The sequence below is a fragment of the Trachemys scripta genome, chromosome 22 (genome assembly GCF_013100865.1).
Source record: "Trachemys scripta elegans isolate TJP31775 chromosome 22, CAS_Tse_1.0, whole genome shotgun sequence".
In the NCBI taxonomy this organism is placed as follows: Eukaryota; Metazoa; Chordata; order Testudines; family Emydidae; genus Trachemys; species Trachemys scripta.
In genome coordinates, this window is record NC_048319.1 from 6,059,337 (window position 1) to 6,079,514 (window position 20,178).

Sequence of the window (20,178 nt, forward strand, 5' to 3'; positions counted from 1 at the left end):
TCCCCACCAGCGTCAACCCTGGGGTGCTAACAAATTATTTGATTGTGTGTCGTGGCAGGACTGCCTTTCACAACAACGTCAGCATGGCTTACGAGTGCCTGAGTGCCAGAGGCAGGAGGAAGAAGCCAGGTGTCAATGGGAGAATCTACAGTGAGTTGCTCAGGAAGATCTGCCAAGATGGGGAAGCCCCCGAAGAGGTTGTTTCTTCTTTGCTGACGAAGATCCAGTGCCGGGACCATGAGGCGGTGCCTTTTGATGTCTTCCGTTATGGGGTGCTCAGCTGCGTTGTGCTGCTTGAGTTTGTGGCCAAGGCAGATACTTTGTACGACGTACTTGATGATGGTTCTGGCGTGGCGGATAAAAGGGTTTGCCAGGCGGTCCTGGGCACTCTGGAAGATGCTCTGGGAGCCAGCGACTTCTCTGTGCCCATCCGTTACTTGGAGGCCGGCTCCAAGCTGGGACCAGACTGTTTGGCTTTGGCCATGGACAAAGCATTGCTAGAGAGGAAGATTTGCTCCTCCATGAACAGGGAAGAGTTTCTAAAGAAAGCCACAGCCCTATTCATTGCAAAAGTAAAGCCCATTGACTGACACTCTCCAGTGGGGACAACACTCCCTGTGTTCTGCTAGCGCTTCAAATGGAGCAGATTATTCTGGGGAAACATCAAATCCTGGGACTTCAGGTGGCCATAGTAGGCCACAGGGGGAGCAAGGTGGGCCTGCCAGTTCCTGTCCTTGCCTGAAGACCTCTGGATCTACTTGACTAGAGAATGCTTGTCTTAAATTTCCTGTTCACCTCCTAATCCCATCCTGAACACCTTAAATGCCAGCCACCTGTAGCATTTGATCTGCTGGCTTGTATAGCCACAACTGAGAATCTCCCTTTTTAAAATGCCTGTTTATTTTCACAAAAAGAACAGGAGTACTTGTGGCACCTTAGAGACTAACAAATTTATTAGAGCATAAGCTTTCGTGGGCTACTGCAGCCAAAGAAGTGGGCAGTAGCCCACGAAAGCTTATGCTCTAATAAATTTGTTAGTCTCTAAGGTGCCACAAGTACTCCTGTTCTTTTTGTGAAAATAAACAGGCATTTTAAAAAGGGAGATTCTCAGTTGTGGATATACAAGCCAGCAGATCAAATGCTACAGGTGGCTGGCATTTAAGGTGTTCAGGATGGGATTAGGAGGTGAATAGGAAATTTAAGACAAGCATTCTCTAGTCAAGTAGATCCAGAGGTCTTCAGGCAAGGACAGGAACTGGCAGGCCCACCTTGCTCCCCCTGTGGCCTACTATGGCCACCTGAAGTCCCAGGATTTGATGTTTCCCCAGAATAATCTGCTCCATTTGAAGCGCTAGCAGAACACAGGGAGTGTTGTCCCCACTGGAGAGTGTCAGTCAATGGGCTTTACTTTTGCAATGAATAGGGCTGTGGCTTTCTTTAGAAACTCTTCCCTGTTCATGGAGGAGCAAATCTTCCTCTCTAGCAATGCTTTGTCCATGGCCAAAGCCAAACAGTCTGGTCCCAGCTTGGAGCCGGCCTCCAAGTAACGGATGGGCACAGAGAAGTCGCTGGCTCCCAGAGCATCTTCCAGAGTGCCCAGGACCGCCTGGCAAACCCTTTTATCCGCCACGCCAGAACCATCATCAAGTACGTCGTACAAAGTATCTGCCTTGGCCACAAACTCAAGCAGCACAACGCAGCTGAGCACCCCATAACGGAAGACATCAAAAGGCACCGCCTCATGGTCCCGGCACTGGATCTTCGTCAGCAAAGAAGAAACAACCTCTTCGGGGGCTTCCCCATCTTGGCAGATCTTCCTGAGCAACTCACTGTAGATTCTCCCATTGACACCTGGCTTCTTCCTCCTGCCTCTGGCACTCAGGCACTCGTAAGCCATGCTGACGTTGTTGTGAAAGGCAGTCCTGCCACGACACACAATCAAATAATTTGTTAGCACCCCAGGGTTGACGCTGGTGGGGAGGGGGAAATTCCAAGTTATAGATCCACGGCTAAAGGAACTGCGACCAAAACACAACTGGGTGAAGCTTGCAACAGTCCAGTCCACCTACAGTTCTGGACACATTTTCCTGCCATGCAAGATGAATTATACTGAAGAATATTGAGCCCCACACCCACTATCTACCAACGCTCCATCCTCGTTAATCCAGTGCTCTGGACAGCAAAGCAGGGCACACGGATTCGCTTACTCCTCAGAGTGGATGAGATGAATAGCACTTAAGCGGACCTGGGACCAGGGGTAGTTTCCGCTCACACCTGAGTTGCAGAGCAACAGTCCCCTGCCCCACACCTGCTGTGCAAGGCTGTGGCACGAAGGACAGAGTAGTCAAGGATGAGCAGGCTAAAGACACTGCAAACCCCCATGGCCCCGCTCTCTCAGCAGACTGTAGGGACTACCACCCCTGGCATGAGCAGACCCCCTCAACTAACAAGATAGCAGGAAAAGCCCAGTATTAATACAGCCATGAAGACTACAAGTCCCATCCTGCATTGCTTACCCGTCAAAGCGGCAGCCTCACAAAGACTACAACTCCCAGAATGCTCTACTCGCCGGGCCAGAGAAAGTTAAATCGGGCCTGGCTTGAGGCAGGCCGGGAGTTGTAGTCCCGCGTCGCACCCCCTTCACCCAGCTCACGCTCCGCACCTGTGTGAATGGTGGGCCAGGCGCACGTACCACAGGGCCCGGACGAGGCGCTGCTGCTGCCTGTGCCGGTCCGCGGCAGCACCGCCCTGGGGGCCGCTCAGCACCAGCTTTTCGAAGTAACTGGCCAGGAAGGAGACGGGCTCCTCGGGCCGGGCCTCCAGCACCTTCAGCAGCGCCTCCCGCACCATGGACGTCACCCCGGCTTGGAGCAGGAACTCGGCCTCGCTCTCCGGCTCCCGGCCTCCGGCTCCCGCCCGAACCGGCTCCACGAGCCCGCTCCCCGTCGCCGGGGCCGGGGCTGAGCGCCGCTTCTCGCAGGCCGCCATCTTGATTGTGGGCAGTGAGGCCACTCTGCCGCCATCTTGACTGCGGGCTACCCATCGCTTGGTAAGGGACAGTCTGTCCGCCATATTACTTGCTGTCAGCCAATCAGTGGGTGAAGAAGACCGTTGGTCGCCATCTTGCACCCAATCAACCGGCGAGGGAAGCTGGTGGCCGCCATCTTGCTCCATTCTAAGCCAATCAGAGAACGCGCTGGGGGTTGCCATCTTGACTGTGGGCAATGAAGTGTGGTGGCCTCCATCTTAGTCCGGGTACCTTCAGTCCCTATGGCCCTGGGACTGCCCCGCCCCCCCTGGTGTCTACATCCGGCCACACCCCGGAAGAACCTCGGGTCCCATAGTTAGTGTGGGCAAATGCCCCGCGCCTAGCAACCGGTACCCAAGGACGCTGACCTCTGACCTGGGTTTCTATATCCGGTGCCCTTTGACCTCTCTCCTCACTAAGGAAGCGGGGTGGGGGACGGGGTGTTCCGAGGAGCCGAGCGCCAGGTAAAGGGAGGAGCTCCGTAGTGCCTCTCCTGCCCCGGGCCTGGGGGCTGCAGGTAATGCGGGTCCTGTATTGGGGGGGACCCCGGTGTTCTGGGGGAGCGGGAGCCTGCCCGTAGTGACCCCCCCCGTGCTCTGGGCGGGGGCTGGAGGTTCTAGGGTCCCCCCCCGTTTTGGGAGTGTGTGTAACAGGCCTGGGTTCAGCCCCCTTCGGCGGGGGCTGTGGGAGAGGGGGCTGGGCTAGTGGGGGGATGGGTCCCTCTAATCATGGCGTGCCTGGGGGGCGCTGGGGGAGGGGAGATGTAAGGGGAGGATCCCTCCCGCCCCCTGCCATGTGGCTCGCCTAGAAGAAGCCCTTCCCCCAGATGGGGCGCGTCACGAGGCGTGGGGGAGTCAGGGCCCTGCACCCCCCACTTCCTGCGATTCACCGGGACTCTCAGCCAGTAAAACCGGTTTATTAGACGACAGGAACGCAGTCCAAGCAGAGCTTGTAAGTACAGAAAACAGGACCCCCACCTCCCCCCAGGCAGTACAGCTTGGGGGTGGGGAGCCCAGACCCCGGTGCTGGGCCTCCCTCCATTTCCCCGCCTAGCTCCAAACTGAGACTCCCTCCAGCCCCTCCCCTGCCCTTTGTCTCTTTCCCGGGCCAGGAGGCCACCTGATCTCTTTGTTCTCCAGAGCCTTCAGTTGGCACCTTGTGGGGGAGGGGCCCAAGCTATCAGTTGCTAGGAGACCGGCTGACGGCCATTCACCTGCCTAGGGCTCTGCAACAATCACACACCCTTATCGCACCACCTAGATACTTAAGAAATGCATAGGGGAAACTGAGGCACCCACACAGTATTCTGTGAAAACATTAAGAACATTCCCACTTTGTCACAGGCTGTGCCTAGTGGGTAGAGCAAGTAAGGGAAGCAGGAGTCCTGAGTTGTTTTTCCCCGCTGTTACTGTCTGACTGACATTTCTCTTCCTCCCTTGCCCCAGGTGTATAATGGGGTAATCTGACCTATCTAACTGGTGTGGTGAGAGGGAAGGGTACTAGAGAAAGGGCAGTGTGTGGTTAATAATAAAGCACATGCTCACACTTCCTCCTCCCTCTTGTCTGCATCCTCTTTCCCAGCTGTTCCTTTTTTCCCTCCTGCTCTCCCCTTCTTTCATGATGCCTCCCGCTTTCAAAGCTACTTCTGTCGTTAAATCTCTAGCACTAATCACTGGAGTTTTCAACAGCCTGAAATGATGCCCCATAAGTGCCTGTGTGAGACTGGAAGGTCCTCAAGGTGGGAACCTTGCCTTCTTTCAGGCTTTGTAAAGTGCAGAGCAAGCACATACAGTGTTATATAAATCCTTGCTTTGCCAGGTGTGATCTCCAACCTCATGGAAGCAGGGAAAAGCCCTTCAAAGTCCCCAGTCAGGAGAAAGCGGAGGCGATCTCAGCGGCTCCTCAGCCGTGCAGCTGTTCCCCTGGAGTTCTACCGCTGCGACATCTGCAAGAAGGACATCAAGCACCTCTCCAACTTCCAGGAGCACCAGCGCATCCACACGGGCGAGCGGCCCTACCACTGTGAGACCTGCCAGAAGAACTTCATCCGCTGCGCTGACCTCATTAAACATCGCCTGGTCCACTCGGACAATCGGCCCCACTGCTGCGATGCCTGTGGCAAGCACTTCAAGCTGGCTGGGGACCTAGCCAAGCACAGCAAGGTCCATTCGGACGAGGCGCCCTTCAAGTGCGACGTGTGCGCCAAGCGCTTCAAGCGCACGTCCTGCCTCATCAAGCATCTCCGCATCCACACTGAGGAGAAGCCTTTCAAGTGCTCCCAGTGCAGCAAGAGGTTCAAATGGGAAGCCTCAGTCAAGGAGCATCAGCGCATCCATACAGGCGAGAGGCCTTTCAAGTGTGAGCACTGCCCCAAGAGCTTCACCCACTTGTCCACCTTCCTGCAGCACAAGAGAACTCACCAGGACCAGAAGCAGTTCCGCTGCAAATGCTGCTCCAAGTCCTTTAACCACAAATCCAACCTACTGAAGCACCAGCGCACGGTACATGGCTAGGAGCGAGCGAGTTCCCGGTTCCTGCTTCCGTGCAGCTGTGATCAGTCTAACTTGCTTAGGCTGCCCCAGGCTTGGAGTCTGCCCATTCTCTGCCGGAGGCTGGGAATGTGCTGAAACCCAGTACAGAACCTGGGCCTTAAGGAAGGGAAGCAGAACCTTGAGTATGTGTGATAAGGAGACTGGGGTTTGGAGCAGCTCAAGTGCCATGCCAGTTATAATGCTTCCCATTGAATGGGAAGCTGCGGGCAGTGGCTGTGCACAGATACTGGTGCAGGAGCTGCTATCAGATGGCTGGACTCTGGTTTACAGTCTAACCAAAGGTTCCTTTGTGATCTCGCTTCTTAAACATCCTTCAGGATGGTGACACTTGTCAATTTAATCCAGGACCGAGATCTTCTGTGTTCCAAGCTCAGATCTGAGCAGAGCGCTGCTAAGCGATGCTGCCGTCTGTCCCACAGATGCAGTCGGTCTTTCATACACTACACTACAAACTGCAGTGGGTGTCTTTGCTTCTGCTGCCTCTGTTTAGCGCCCCTTTCCCCTCACCTTGGTTTCAATGCTGTAGGAATACGTCTAGTATATCTGAGGTCTGGGTGAAGGGAAAAAGGGCTGAAAGGGCCCGGCATTCCCCCTCCGGGGGGTGGCTTGTTTTTGACCTGATGCAGCCGTATTATCATTGTTCCAGGCACTCTTAAGACCGATCCCAAACAGACTGGTTTGCAGGAAGCAGCTGCATAGTCTGTTTGATGGAAAGAGTGTTCCGGTGGCCACTTAGTTACTGTAAACGCTGCCTGCGGCTGCTTTAAATCACGAGCCTGTCAATGTCGTGTTTTTTATCACGCACCTACCTCAATGTGGCCGTAGCGCCTTCTGGGTGGAATTCTGTACCTTGTCCCTTAGGGGCTTTCGCTGTAATCTGATTGCCACTGTAGTTCAGTTAAGCTCATCCACTTTACTGTGTTCTGGAGTGATGGGCAGACCTTGCAAGCAAAGAAGGTCCCCACCTCCAAGAATCTTTGATCTAATGCTTTATGCTCCAGGGTGTGGGTGTTGGACCTCTACTTCCTGACAGAAGAAGGGTTGGGGAGCAAACTTGAGAGGGGAGGAGTGTATGTGAACCGCTGGAGACTTTCCTTCTTTTCCCCCAATACACACAGGTCCCAAGGAGGGATGGCTCCAGCCCAATGACAGGATTTAACTTGAAAGTCTTTGAGTATTTTCCCCTGGTCCCTAATAAACAAACTCGTAACATTAGTTCTACAGAACTGGGCCAGCATAACTCATTCTGCCCGCAAATCGTCAGGGACGTGAGGGCCACTCAAGAGGGTTTTAAACAAAAGCATCAAAGGAGGAAAGGATTGCTTGATTCCTACCCGAAGCTAGAGCAAGGTGGGGGTCTGAGGTCAGCTACAATGCAGCCCCACTGTGCTAGCACAGGGGCCTGACTTGTAAGCACAGATGTGCATTTAGATGCCAGAGTTAGGACTTGGTCCACTCTTCTGGAACCAAAAGCACTGCTCTGAACCAAATTGCATCAGTGCAGAGACAAAGGGGCTTTTTGGCTTCACCAAAAGGACAGGTCAGGGAAGGAAACTCCCCCATGGGAGCAGCGTATGCCACAGTTGGATTGCCCTTCCAGTGGTGTAGCCATCCCTCCATTAATCATGGTAGAAACGTGGGGTGTTACCTCTTTAAACCCTGAAGTTTGTAGCTGTGGTTTAAACAGTCTTCAGTCTGGCAGTGGGTTCCCAGAAGGCATGGGACATTTCAGCCACAGTCAGGATTGACAGAACACGGGCCTTTCAGCTCAGCTGCTCAGGGCAACAGTACCAGTCATAACTGTGCAGTAGTCCTAGTCCAGTTCCAAATGGATCACCCAGAGACTGCCCCACAACATGCCATGGGTTGAGTGAGCTGCCCTCTGCCTGTGAGAAGTGGAGCTGGGAGGCTGGTGGAAGCTTTCCTGCTACCTGTTCTCTGAATAAAGGTTTCATTGTCCAGCGCTGGTCACTTGAAACAGCAGCACAGCACCCATCTCTGATCAGTCTCCCTCCCAGCAGGCAGGGATCAAAAGTCTCCTCGTATCTAAAGAAAACTTAAATGGAGCAGCTGGCAACTGGATGGTGTTGCCCTTGAATCTGCTCTGTGACAGCAGAATGGGTAAGTGGCAGTGCCCATGAGACCCGCCTGCAGCAGGCGGGCTGTGCTTTAACAAGAAGCTTGTTACCTAACTTGACGCTGTCTTTGGTTGCGGCTTTAAAACAGCGTTTTCTGCAGGAGCCGGAGGAGGGGCCCTTTGTATGTGCAGGGATTTATTTTGGTTTTTAAATAAAGTGGGTTTTTTTTTTTTTTTTTGCTCATACATTCTGAACTCAAAGCAACAAACCTTGGCTGCTAATAAGGGGGAACATGGCAGTAGCCTGCAGTCTTTCCACCTTAGCTAGGACTTCATCTGCTCTCATGCTACGCAGGCCTGGGCCAGGGCAGTGGTTGGAGGGGAGACCTTTAGGTAACACGCAGGAACTGGTGCTGATTTTAGGAGGCAAGAGCACTTCCCCGCTGTACCCCACTGCAGCAGTGGAGTGCACTGCGCTGCTACAGCTCACAATCAGAGGGACTACAGATCGCTAGGGATTTATTTTTTTAACTGCACCCATTCTGGTTGCTGAGTACACAAGCTGTGAGGCCTTTAACCCCAGTATTCTAGCTTTCATTCCAACAGGGATAACTGTATTCTGCTGCATTAATATCCCCTTCCACCTGGAGATGCAGGAGATCTCCTTTTCGTTAAATGGGGGGGCGGGGGGGTTGCTGCAGGTGGCAGGTTCTTGAGCAGTGCTGAGTCTGGTATTTGTTCAGTGGAGCGGGGAGGTCAGAGAGTGGAAGGAGACTCCACCCGCCCTGGCTGGGACATTAACTTCTGACACACACGGAGAAGTTGCCGCAGAGCAATGGTAGTTTTCCAAGAGCTGGGGCCACAGAGAGGAGTTCTCTGTACAAGGAACAGAGGCAGGAATTGAGTGCTTAATTCCAGACACGCAAGGCCCAAGCTGTCACTTTTCCTGCACTATGGGGAACTTGCATTGAGATGGGCTGTAGCCAAGTTCTTCGCAAAGGGATCTTGTCCCTTTCTCCCGTGTCCCCAACCAGCACCGAACCTTGCCAGGGATGGGAGCAGCTTTCTGCAGTGCTGGCCCCAGCCGCCACGTGTCTGGCAGGCAGCCTGAGAATGACAGCTCTGAGTGCTGCAGCTGCAAGGAGAAACTGGACCAACTCTGCCATGGCCAATGACCCAGCTGGGCTTTCTGTGCTCTCCCTGCTTCCCCAAGGTGCCCTACTGGGCTTCATACAACACCACAGCTTTCCCTGCAGGGAGAAGGCCAGACTCACTTCCTCACTTGGCAGCTGCTTCGGCCACAGTCCTCCCCGGCTGAGCACAAACACTAGGCCACCTGCAGGAGTATGAAAGTGGGAGGACTGACCCTACTAGGCCCATGGCTGTTTCACCCCGCTGGGCAGGAGGAGGGGCGTGCTTTGTTAAAGCACCTATTGACTAAATGGGCTGGTTCCTGATTGCTCCTTTATCTCTGCCCTTGCTAAAGGTGGCATTGCTTCCCGTGCCCTGACCAGGCTTGAGCTCAGGAAGCAGGATCCCCCGTGCAGAACAGCAGCGTTTGCTCTGGGAAGTTTCCCCAGAGGCCACAAATGGCAGCCCAGGCGCCAGCTGTGGGGATTTCCTTGCCGAGCTGGTTACATGTGCACTAGTGTAGAGAGACCTGCTGCTGTGTCAGAAGGAACTGAGGCCAACGGCTGATGCCGGGAGTGGGTGGAGCCCGGGTGGCGTAGTTCTGGTTTTTGGACTCCGGGAGAGCTGGTTTTTCTCGGTAAGGTGTTTCTGGGATTCCTCTCTCTCTAGGATCAAGGGAGGCATGCCTCTGCTTCAGCCACGAGAACCAGGTATTCTGTTTTAGAGCCCTCAAGTCAGCATCTAATCAGCAAGTTGCAATTCGGGGCCTCTTGCAAATTCTGAGGGCAGCATTATACCTGGCTGAAGTCAAAATGCCCCCAGGAATATACTGAGTGGGGCTATTCTGCGAGAAGCTCGGTGCCCTCCCTGCCCCCATCTGCCTGCTGTGTGGAATACAAGCATACCCATGGCCCTGCTACTGCAGGCAAACCATAGGGCCAGGGTATAGAGAAGTGATACTTGCCAAGGAAACCACTGCAGGGAATATGTAAAAACAACTCTTTATTAGAGCAGCAGTTCTCACTATACAACAAACTCAGTATGCAGCGCAGGTCTACTGCGTTCTCAACATTCAATACAGGTTATTTACAAGCAGCCTGGTTTGATAGATTACAGCAGTTGGGAGGGGTTTCTTAGGGTGTTTTAAATACAGAGATGAACTGACTTGAGTTTCCATCTCATCTCTGGGATGGGGCTGGTGCATGTACGATCTCCGCGTGGAAGGAAACCAGGCAGCTGCCCCACAGTCCTCTCCAGAAGGGGTTGCAACCCTGTCTCTGAGGGGGAGGGTGTGGGACGGCAGAGTATCAGCGCAAAGAAACCCAGGGCCTGGAGATGGCGCTGTATGAGCAGTACAGAGCGTCACATTGATAGTTCGTCACTGTTATGCATTTGCTTAAAGTCTCCACTCAGTTCCAAGGGGCTAAGGCTGAACATAGTCTCACCTAGTCCCTCCCTAACCAACCCTCAATGCACCTGGAATTCCACCCCCTACTCCCTCCCGCCCGCCCATCTTCTCTTCCCCACCCCCACTGGAAATACCCAACATACTTGGGAACAAAAACAGGAGCAACCATGAAAAGAAACGTGGCAAATCCAGAAAGGATCAGGGATTTCAAACCAATCCTACAGGAAATATTACTGGCATCTCCTCGGCCGGAAGCCTCAAGCAAGGAGAGAGTTTTCAATATACTGTGAAGGGAAAATCCATTGGTCTGTTTTAGAAACTGCCGTACCCTGACACCTGTGACCTGTTCATCTCTTGTCTGAGTCCCACAGGTGTGTCTGTAGGATCCAAGTCTCAGCACCTGCCTGGACTTTGGAGCAAAATGCTCCCACTGCACTTGAAACCAGAGGAAACCATGATGCTAAGGAGTGAAGTGGAGGAAAGGAAAGAGACTGGTCAACTCAAAGGTCTGCTCAGCTCTGCTGGGCAGCTTCCAACTTGACCATTTACCCAGCTCTCCCAACAGCGGCCCAAGCATCGGGCAGCTCCTCCACTCCCGTCTCTGGCTGGGTGCAGGTCGAGGGGCCTGACTGGCTCGAATACCAAGCTTTCCAGAACAACAGGCAAGCTGGTCAGTGGAAAGAGGATGAATGTTCAAAACGAGTCACGACGGGGCCACAGACACCTAAACGCTGTTCCCCTTAGAGCTCTTCACGCCCGGTGGGTGGAGTCGTCGCCACAGGCGACGTGACGCAAATGCTGTCACTATCAGGCCCAGGAGAGAGCTTGCCGTCCCGACCAGGATGGCGGAGTCAGTGCTGAAGATGTCTGCAAAGAAGAGACACGAGAAATTGTCAGTTGCTGTGGTTGAGCCCTTAGCAGGGCTTGGTCTCAACAATCGGCAAGTATAAATATCCCAGCCTGGGTCCCGGTGTCTTAAGCGTCCTTTGACCCCAGCGGGTGGTTCTCCAGCCAGCCACCAACAGCTGCATCGTCACATCCCACGGGCCCCCAGGGCCAGTGGCACTGATCAGCAGCCTCGGCAGAGAGGGTTTAATGGGCTCTATAGGCTAACAACAGGCTCCTGCCTAGAGATTGATCCCTCCAGCCCCGAGTTAAGGCACGTGAGCAGGGAAGCTTGCACTGGTGTTGGACTGGTACGTGTGGATGGAATTTCAGGGCTGTCAACCCAGCAACTTTCCCCGGCCGTTATTCACTGTAGCGTTCAACAACCAAGAAAAGCGTGTGGCTAAGACCCATGCGTGATGCTTGGCCCTTGAACACATGGACTCTGCCTCTCCCCATCCCACTGGTTTTGGTTGGAGGGTTATGCTGACCATAAACTGTAGTTTCTGTTCTGTTGTTACCTTTGGGAGTACAGATCGGGGGAGGAAACAAACATGATCACTGGGACGCCGCCTCCTTCCCGGGCTGGCTTACTCCTCCCCACAGGGACCAACCCCTCCTGAATGCAAAGCCCTTGGCAGCCACTCACCAGCAGACACAGCGATGTGGAGTCTCGCCACCTGGAGTCTCCTGCTCAGCATAAAGCACTCATAGATCCCTTGGTGGTCGAGACCTACACGGTCAACAGTCAGGGTGGATTTGCCCTCAGACGCCTCCTCCTGGTACTGAGAGAGCACCACAGGGGTTTTCAGCCACCTGATGGTAACATTCTCACCGCACTCTGCCTCGCATATGATCTTCAGGGCTTCCCCGGTGGTCCCTTTAGGAGGGACAGGCCTGATCTGAAGGTTGCAGACAGACTCTGTTCTGCGGCTCCTGTCACTAGTGGCTTTCTTGGTCAGAGGGTTCTCTGTGCTAGCCACATCCCCTGTGGTGGGGTTCTCTGTAGCAGAACTCGAGGCAGTGCTGGGGCTCCAGTCTGCACTGGGGTGCTGTGAGGCAGCCCTGGACTCGGTGGCGAGGGTCTCTGTGGTCACCAGCCAGTGGACAGAGGTGGCTTTGGCACTGGGCTTGTGCGATGTGACAATGAACTCTGTGGTGGGGCTCTCTGCAGAAGTCAGTTCTGTGGCGGGGTTCCCTGTAGTAGCCCCAAGCCCAGTTGTGGGGCTGCGGTCAGTAGCAGGGGGGTTCCCTGTAGTAGCCCCAAGCCCAGTTGTGGGGCTGCGGTCAGTAGCAGGGGGGTTCCCTGTAGTAGCCCCAAGCCCAGTTGTGGGATTCTCTTGGCCAGTGACTGACTCAGTTGTGGGCTGTTCTGCCACAGCTGTAAACAGAAGATTTTGATTAGTCTCTTGACGCTTGGCTACTTGTCCTTAAGGAGCTGCCACCATGCAAGCCAGGTAGGTGGCCCTCTGGCCACGGCTGTCACCGAATGATCCTCCATCCCCTGGGAGGTTGCTGGCTCCCTCCACCCCTCTGAACCCAGCTCCAGAGATATGGCTGTGTCAGAAACCTCAAGTCCTATCCCCTGCTTTGCTCTCCCCTTCATGTATGCATCAGACCCCACACAGGCACCTTTCATGCCAGCTGTGTGTGGGCTGAGGCAGGATCCTTGGGATTAGGGCCCTAGACCGGGAAGAGGATTAGCACACATAGGGCCTTCCCTTGATCCCTAACTTCACAGCATGGGCTAGCAAGAGGACTCCGGAGAAGAGTAGCTGGGGCGAGGAGGAAGGACGCATGGGGTGGGATAACAGAATGAATCAAGGAGATCTGGTGGGGTACAGGGGAAGTGCCAGGAGCTGAGAGGAAGCCGCATCTCTCCTGGAGAGCTGGAAGGGTTTAGCAGAAGGTCCTCAGGGGGGTGGATTCAGGCCCATTCAGCTTGACGTTACCCTGGTTCCCATGCTGCATAGGTATTACAGACCACACAGAGTTCATATAAGCAGATTTTTTCACCCCTGGCAGACAAGTATTGCAAGCGACATGGGGAAATGGCTTTGGCAGGAGAAGTTGCACACCCACCGTGCTAAGATTCCTAGCTCAGATCTCCAAGACTTACCTTTTGTGCTCACAGTCACCGCTGTGGCCCGGTGGAAACTCCTGTCTGATGGCAGCAGCAGCTCCACCTCACACCTGAACTCCATGCCCTCTGTCACCTTCTCCCCTGGGATCTCCAGCTCAGAGTCATAACTGAACAGCTCCTCGTCATCAGCCACTTCTTCAGCATCTGGGATCTCCAATCTCTGGTCCCCCCAATACCAGCTCAGAGTCAAGGAGTCGGGTGGGTACACCTTGCTAATAGAGCAGTGGAGATGGGCTGGCTGCCCAGCCACCAGCTCCTTGGGCTGGGTTTCCAGCTGCAATGTATCTGGAAGAGCTGAGAAAAGAATGGCATGTGAGGAACGGCCGGCTTCCTAGCTACATCACCTACCATGGGACAGGGTGCCCAGGGGACCAAGGCCGGGAGTGGCCAATGGAGCCATTAGGTGGGATTTTCAAAAGCACCGATGTGAGTTAGATGCACAAAGTCCCTTTGAAACTCGGCAGGATTTGTGCTTGTAAGTCACTTGCCCCTTCTGGGGATCCCACCCGCTGACTCCAGGTGTGAAGAGCACGTGCTGTCAGTTGTGGCATATGCAGAGGGGAGTCAATGGGATGCAATCTATTCCTGCCCTCTTCCCCTGAGGATTCATCACTGAGATCAGCCTGGGAACAGTGGCCAATTTCTGATCCACTCCAGGAGCCACAAAACTACATTCCTGGCCGGTTTACACCATGGCCACGTCTGCCAGAGGAGGTCCAGGTGTTGGAGAGAGCCTTTCAAGTCAGCCCTTAAACCCCAGGGCCTGATGTTCAGAGAGGCTGGGTACCAGCCGCTCCCACTGCCTCCAGGGGCTGCTGCAGGTGCCCCTCACCTCTGAGAACCAGGCCTCCTGATCTTAACTGCTCTCTTGCCCTGGTTTGTGGCCATCCTCCACCCAAGAAGGGGCTGCATTTTAGTGATCAATCCTCATGCTTCTGGACATAAACTGATCATCAGCTGGGATAGGAAGAATCCTAAGGTACAGGATGGCATAATGAGTCGTGTTATGAAGGCTTGATACCTTCCTCTAAACATTCTGCCTTGGTCAGTGTCAGGATACCAGCTGAGATGGAACATTGGGCTGTTCTAGTGTGGCAGTTCCAAGGTTAGCTGGATTCTGTGAAGCAGGGAGGGTGGGAGATTGCAGCTGATATAGGATCAGGCCCCCAGATGGACACAGTCATTCAAGTGCCCCTTATCTGAGGTTTGTTGTGAGTAGCTCCGGAGGCAGCACTAACTGAAAGGGATGAGCGGGGAAGTCATTTTCTTTCATTCTGAAGTCTTTGTGATTTGGCAGCACTTTTTGTGCAGGGTCAGCTTGCCTGGTTCCCCAGCACGGTCGGTCAGTCCCTCCTGTTTGTCTGGGTCAGAAAAACACCAGGCCAATGTGACGGTAAAACCTCTAGTTTCAGTCTGACTGTGTCCCCTTTGGGCTACAATGTGTTTGGAGTCTAGACCGTCATGCAGCTAGTGGGTAACTGCATCAACCTAGGGCACTTACAGTACACTTGCAGGTTGGTCGACCCCTGGTGGGACTTCCCTTGGCAGTTCCCCACGCAGAACTTCGTGCCCTCCATGGCTACGGTAGCATTGGTGATGAGCAGGAGGCTATAGGTGGGGGTGGAGATGATGTTCCCCAGGTTGGTGTCCAGCCCCTTCCACTGGGGCGTCCCATCCGGACAGTCCAAGGAGCAGTTCAACTGAATGGATCCTCCAATCTGGACTAGCGCTTCCTGGGGCAGCACGGTCAGCCGGCCTGGGTGGAGTGGAGCGAAGGGGGAAAAGCAGCAAGTGGAGAAAACAAGGGTCATTCAGAGAAGAGCAGTAAATACCGAGCATTAGCTAAGGCAGCTGTTCCCAATGGAAAGGGCAGCACAGACAGGGTGAGATTTTGGGTTCAGTGCTCTGGTTTCTGAGCCGCTAGGGTGCACTCAGGTCACCTCCACAATCAAGAGGGCTAGCAACTTTTTTTGTTTTGTTTTTAAAGCTGAGATGCTCCCATAATCACAGGACTCCTAGAGCTGGGGCTTTTTAAAAAACACCAAATATCACATGATTTGCAATAAAATGGGAGGGGTCGGTAACACTGCAGCTGTAACATAGGGGAAATTCTGGCCCCGGTGAAGTTAAGGGTAATTTGAAGATCATGGCAAAAAGAGGCAGGGTTTCTCCCTTTCACTCCACTTCCCCTCAAACTTCCCCTCTTTGGGCCGTGACCTCAAAAACAAAACTGCACACAAACATTCAAACATTCCCTGAGACTTTCCAGAAGAGCGAGTGTTTGTTCCTGGGTTGTTGGCTCGGATTCCCCCTCCCCACAACTGTCATGCAATGCAGTGGAAAGTTTCTTCCACTTCAGAGGTGGCAGCATTTCAGTGCTGGGAGGAAAGGTGCCGCTATTGTGGAAGGAATGCTATTTAACTGCAGACATTTCCATGGGATGAGATTCTCCCTGCAACACAGCCTCGGTTTAACTTAATCTGAGTCTCTACTTCCCACAAAGATTTTACAAGTGGTTATTAAAAAATAAGCCCGAACACCCGTCATCCTCCACTGGTTAACCCCCTGCTGCTGCTGGCACTGCTCTCCTGGGAGCCAGGCAGCCAGCAGAAAGTAGGAACAGGCTGCCAATCACACAAATCCCACATTCTGGTTGCTGTGTTTAAAGACAAAGCACTAAATACTTGATTTTAATTCAATCCAGATTATTTTAGCTTTGGTTTGTCAAAGTAAGAAAATGACACATGCATTTAAAATGGTTTTTGTTACAAAACCACTGCAAATATGAAAGGCGAGAATGCAGCGGTATACCTACAGAAACAGAAGCTTGCATGAGTGACTTGGATTGAATTTGTACATCTCACTAGAGACTTTCATCTCAAGGTGCCCTGCCAACAACACTGCTGAAATGCAGCCACCTCTGGGGTGCACAGCAAACAGCGTGGAAATTTTGACAAAGGACAAACCTTGACTGTTCTGAAAACGACCCAAAGATCTGTAGTGTCTGCGCAACAACCAAGAGGGCAGCAGCTTGCTTTTTAATGACTCACTGGAGTGGCCCAGTGAACAAAACAAAATAGTTTCCCATTTTTCCCAGCAAGCTATCAACTCTTGTACTATCTGGGCCAGACCCTCAGCTGGAGTAAATTGAGCCAACTCATTGAAGCCAATGGAGCGACAGTGATTTACAGCCATTGAGGATCTGGCTTTAACTAACTCTCTGCAAAGGCAGTTCCCAAATTGCTTTCCGTGCAGGACTGGGACTCTGCAGAGCACTTGCTGCTGGTTATGTGGGTCTGATTTCCAGCTGCTAGATGGCATCACAAGTCAGCTAAAATACCCCCAAGGGCATGATGGTCAGAGGTGCTGAGAACCGGCAGCTCCCCAACTTCAGTTGAAGGGGGTGGGTACTCAGCACCCTAAGTCAGCTCCTAAATGCTTTCCTAACATTCACTTTCGATGCAGGTAATTGTGCATTGTCCCTGTGCCAACTAGATGAAGAACAGGGAGGAGGCAGGACCGCAGGTGATCATGAATGGGAGGGGCGGTGCGGGCAATGGCACATGGGAAGGAAGAGGGTCCATGAGACCGGCTGTCTATTACAATGTGGTCCACCCTATGAAAATATGAGCACCCCTGCTCTACAGCACTCTGGGATGCTGTTTGGATGAAGGATTGTCTCCAAAGTAAAGCTGTGCAACAGAGCCATCTCGTTCCGTCTTTCTAAAAGTACGCCAGCACTAGTCCCGAATGTGGCAGTGACACTCTTGTAGCCGTTGGCACCGTTACGCGAGTATTTCTTTTCGAGAGCGCTTGGCAGCCCAGTATGCTCATGTGTCATGCCACTGATGCTGCGTAGACCTGTCTATGGGCCAATACACATCTGCGGGTGTAAAAATTAGGCTCTGAGCTATTTGTATTGTTCTAAAAGCTAAAATAAATGTTCTCTGAGATTCAGATGTCGACATTTTATAACCCTATTAATTTCATTCAAGACGGAGCCAAAGTCCAGGGGACAAAGTGATGTGTTTTTTCCCTCCCTTTCTGAACCAGTTTTAACAATGTTTAAGTCACCGATTTATTTTTCTCCAAGCTCAAAGATCCACGCGCAGTGGAGATTCGCAGAGAGGGTGCGTCAGAAAGAAAGTGGGATTATTGTTTATATTACCAGTGCCCAGGACCCCAGTCACAAACCAGGACCCCACTGTGCCAGGCACTGTATAACCACAGAACAAAACACAGACCCATGTGTACCCAAGGATGGAGACAGCGCTGTTAACAGAGTCCCCTCCTGAGCACCCCGAGGCTAGCACAGACAATCCAAACCGGGCACAGAGCATCGCTGGGAGCCCTGGCCACACAGATCACAGCTGGACGGAGCCGCAGCTGCTCATCCCGAAGCACCAGGCAGCAGAGCTGCAGGGGATGCCATCGGCAGAGCAGTTGTGTAGCGTACAGCGAAGAGGGAAAACTTCAAAGCAGCACCCAGGACCAGCGCGGAGAAATAGCTGAAAAGAATAGTTCAGCCCTGCGCGAAGGCCGGGAACCCCCAATCCCTCCAGCCCAGAGAGAACCTCTGATCTGCGGTGGTCTCCAGGGAACTTACCGCTGCAAGTCCAGCCCAGACCGAGGAGCAGGAGGAGAGGAGTTGGCTCCATTGCTGTGGCTACAGGGAAATGTTTTCACTCCAGCTAATCTCTTCTCCGTGACAGGGATCTGCAGGTAGCGGATTCTTTCCCACCAGCCAGCTGGATGGACTCTGCCTGGGGCCGATCTCTTTCTGCCTAGAAGTCCCATCCTCACGCACCTTTTTAAGACTTAACTAGGAACCGCCCCCTGATAGTAAGCACCAGCCCTCGGATAGTAGGCTCTTGACCCTGCTGGTCAGCTGGGAATTTCCAGCGGGGAATTTTAGCCTTATGGTAAAAGTGGCTTTAACCCCTGAATATCTGACTCTCCAGGCTAAGGATTCTGTTATAGGCACCCCCAAAATCACAACTGCCTCCTATAGGGAAACAAATGCGAACCTGCCTGGGTTGGACGGGTGAATTACAGGACATGGGAAGATGCCTCGTCCCTCCCAAATAAGCACCCAGACCCTATCACCATCTCTATACAAAATCTGTCACTGAACCCCATCTGTGCCATCCACCCCTCCCACTCTACAGAACAACTGTTACTCCCCTCCCCATTCAATACACCGAGTAGATGCCTACACATGTTGCACCCCACTCCCTAACACACCGTCCTATATGCTCTCTTCCACCCCCTCCTGCCACGTAGCCGTTTACACCCCTGAATACAGAGACATGGGCATACACGGAGGGGATGAAAATCCTGGCCAGGCAGTGGACTGGGCACTGCACTGGGAGTCAGGAGACCTAGGGCCTATGCCCTGCTTTGCCAGTGACCATGGGTGAGTCACGGCCCCTCACTGTGCCTCAGTTTCTCCATCTGTAAAATGGGGACAATGGTAAAGCACTTTGTGATCTATAGATGAAAAGCCCACAGAATTATTAATAAACTCTCTGATCTGAAATGCAGTCCCCTTTCCCCCACCTACCTCAATTTCACAAGAGCACTGCGATCCTCATGACTTCACCGACACTGAAGTGTACCTATAATAAATAAATAATAATAATAATAATAATAATCAGACATTTATAGAAACCCAGCCACCCAAAGAGTCACGGGCGCTCATAAATGGGTTATAGAGTGTACACCCAGGCATTGCTTTGCCCAGCCCTGAAATGCAGTTACCTCTGGGGAAGAATACATCAGTGCTGCATAAAACAGTTATGGACAGATAATAGAGAACACGTCCAGCTCATTACAAATCAATGGAATAAGGGGTGATCCCTTAAAATAGGGGACAGCGGGTCACCCATAAGCTCCTTCTGCAGGAGGTGTTTGGGGAGGCAGGATGTAGGAATTCAACCCAAGACCCTGGGGGATGAAACCCCTTTGTCTCAGTATCTGGAAGCCATGTTCACGGTTGCTCCCAGTTCTGAGCTATTGAACATGGGGCATTATCAGTCCAGGCGATGTGTCTGGAGAGAGATTCTCCAAGGACTCAGAAGCAAGTAGTCAGACATGCTGCACCCCCATTGTTCCAGGAGCGCCTGGGGACAGCAGGAAACAGACTGGCTGCTTTTCAGGTTTCCAATTCATTCTCAGCAACATAAGGAAGGGAGACCCAGAATCTCCCCCAGCCAAGCCTATCCCCCCAGTAAAGAGATGGAAGGGAGAGCCCAGGGATGGAATCCTGGCCCCACTGAAGTCAATAGGGGGTTTGCCATGGCCTTCACTGGGGACAGAATTTCTCACTAGGCGAAACGAGTGAAATCGGGGGGCTTCAGAGAACGGGTATTGGCCCGGAAGGGAAGAAGAGCCAGATATGCTTGGGAAGACATACAAGGCCATGTCTTAACTCTTTACAAGAAGAATGCGTGCATTTTAAGTGGCACTCAAAAAGCATTTGCCAGTAACAAGCTGGGGTTTGAGTCCTGTGGCACAGCAAGGGTTAAAGCTGCAAGGCAAAGAGCAGTTCAATCCGTGGGAGTTTACACAGCTACCCTCTCTATGTTCTCCAGAGTTAACTTGTACCAGCTTGTCCCAGACACTGGGAAGAATGTGATCCGCAAAGTCTTCCAAATAACCTCCCGGTTCCCAGCAAATGGTTCCTTGTCAGTTTCACAGAGCAGGTTCTAAGACTGCCTAAGGCCCGGCAACCGCTATAATTTTATATAAAAACAAAAATGAGGGGCAGAGATAAGGTTCCACGAAAGTAACCTGCTTGATGCAGCCTTAAATGATGGAGCTGCTCTCAGCACCTTCAGACGGTCACACCTCCCGCAATGCAAACAGCCCTTTCTGCTCCTTGCGGCCATCTAAATCCGGACAGAGAAGCTACCAGCACAGAATAGCAGTGAGTTGAATTAAATAACAGTTCTT

At 52.8% G+C, this 20,178-nt stretch overlaps 4 protein-coding genes across 6 annotated transcripts in view; 2 read left to right on the forward strand and 2 right to left on the reverse strand.

Annotated features, from left to right (window-relative positions):
• LOC117869073 (tubulin polyglutamylase complex subunit 1-like) overlaps positions 1–947 on the forward strand; it is a 9,674-nt gene extending 8,727 nt beyond the window's left edge. The window contains exon 2 of the mRNA XM_034755574.1: positions 11–947. Coding sequence (XP_034611465.1) covers positions 11–590 — 580 coding nt within the window. The 3' untranslated portion in view covers positions 591–947. The remainder of the gene's footprint in view (positions 1–10) is intronic.
• Positions 948–1,041: 94 nt separating this feature from the next.
• TPGS1 (tubulin polyglutamylase complex subunit 1) lies at positions 1,042–3,087 on the reverse strand. Of its 2 annotated transcripts, none has more exons than XM_034755224.1 (2): positions 2,693–3,087; positions 1,042–1,922 (listed from the first exon to the last, which is right to left on the reverse strand). In XM_034755224.1, the coding sequence occupies exons 1-2, from the start codon at positions 3,070–3,072 to the stop codon at positions 1,391–1,393; spliced, it is 912 nt and encodes a 303-aa protein (XP_034611115.1). In that variant the 5' UTR covers positions 3,073–3,087; the 3' UTR covers positions 1,042–1,390. The 2 variants fall into 2 exon arrangements, with proteins under 2 accessions (XP_034611115.1, XP_034611114.1); XM_034755223.1 differs by having other exon boundaries at positions 2,663–3,087.
• Positions 3,088–3,285: 198 nt separating this feature from the next.
• Positions 3,286–5,541, forward strand: LOC117869074 (putative zinc finger protein 286B). The gene is made up of 2 exons (XM_034755575.1): positions 3,286–3,545; positions 4,847–5,541. The coding sequence occupies exon 2, from the start codon at positions 4,864–4,866 to the stop codon at positions 5,539–5,541; it is 678 nt and encodes a 225-aa protein (XP_034611466.1). The 5' UTR covers positions 3,286–3,545; positions 4,847–4,863.
• A 4,760-nt stretch (positions 5,542–10,301) lies between these two features.
• On the reverse strand, positions 10,302–19,606 carry MADCAM1 (mucosal vascular addressin cell adhesion molecule 1). 2 transcript variants are annotated; one of them, XM_034755222.1, is made up of 6 exons: positions 18,985–19,606; positions 18,788–18,842; positions 14,726–14,980; positions 13,201–13,518; positions 11,731–12,462; positions 10,302–11,063 (listed from the first exon to the last, which is right to left on the reverse strand). In XM_034755222.1, the coding sequence occupies exons 3-6, from the start codon at positions 14,799–14,801 to the stop codon at positions 10,921–10,923; spliced, it is 1,269 nt and encodes a 422-aa protein (XP_034611113.1). In that variant the 5' UTR covers positions 14,802–14,980; positions 18,788–18,842; positions 18,985–19,606; the 3' UTR covers positions 10,302–10,920. The 2 variants fall into 2 exon arrangements, with proteins under 2 accessions (XP_034611113.1, XP_034611112.1); XM_034755221.1 differs by lacking the exons at positions 18,788–18,842; positions 18,985–19,606 and adding an exon at positions 17,831–18,744.
• Between the last annotated feature and the right edge of the window lie 572 nt (positions 19,607–20,178).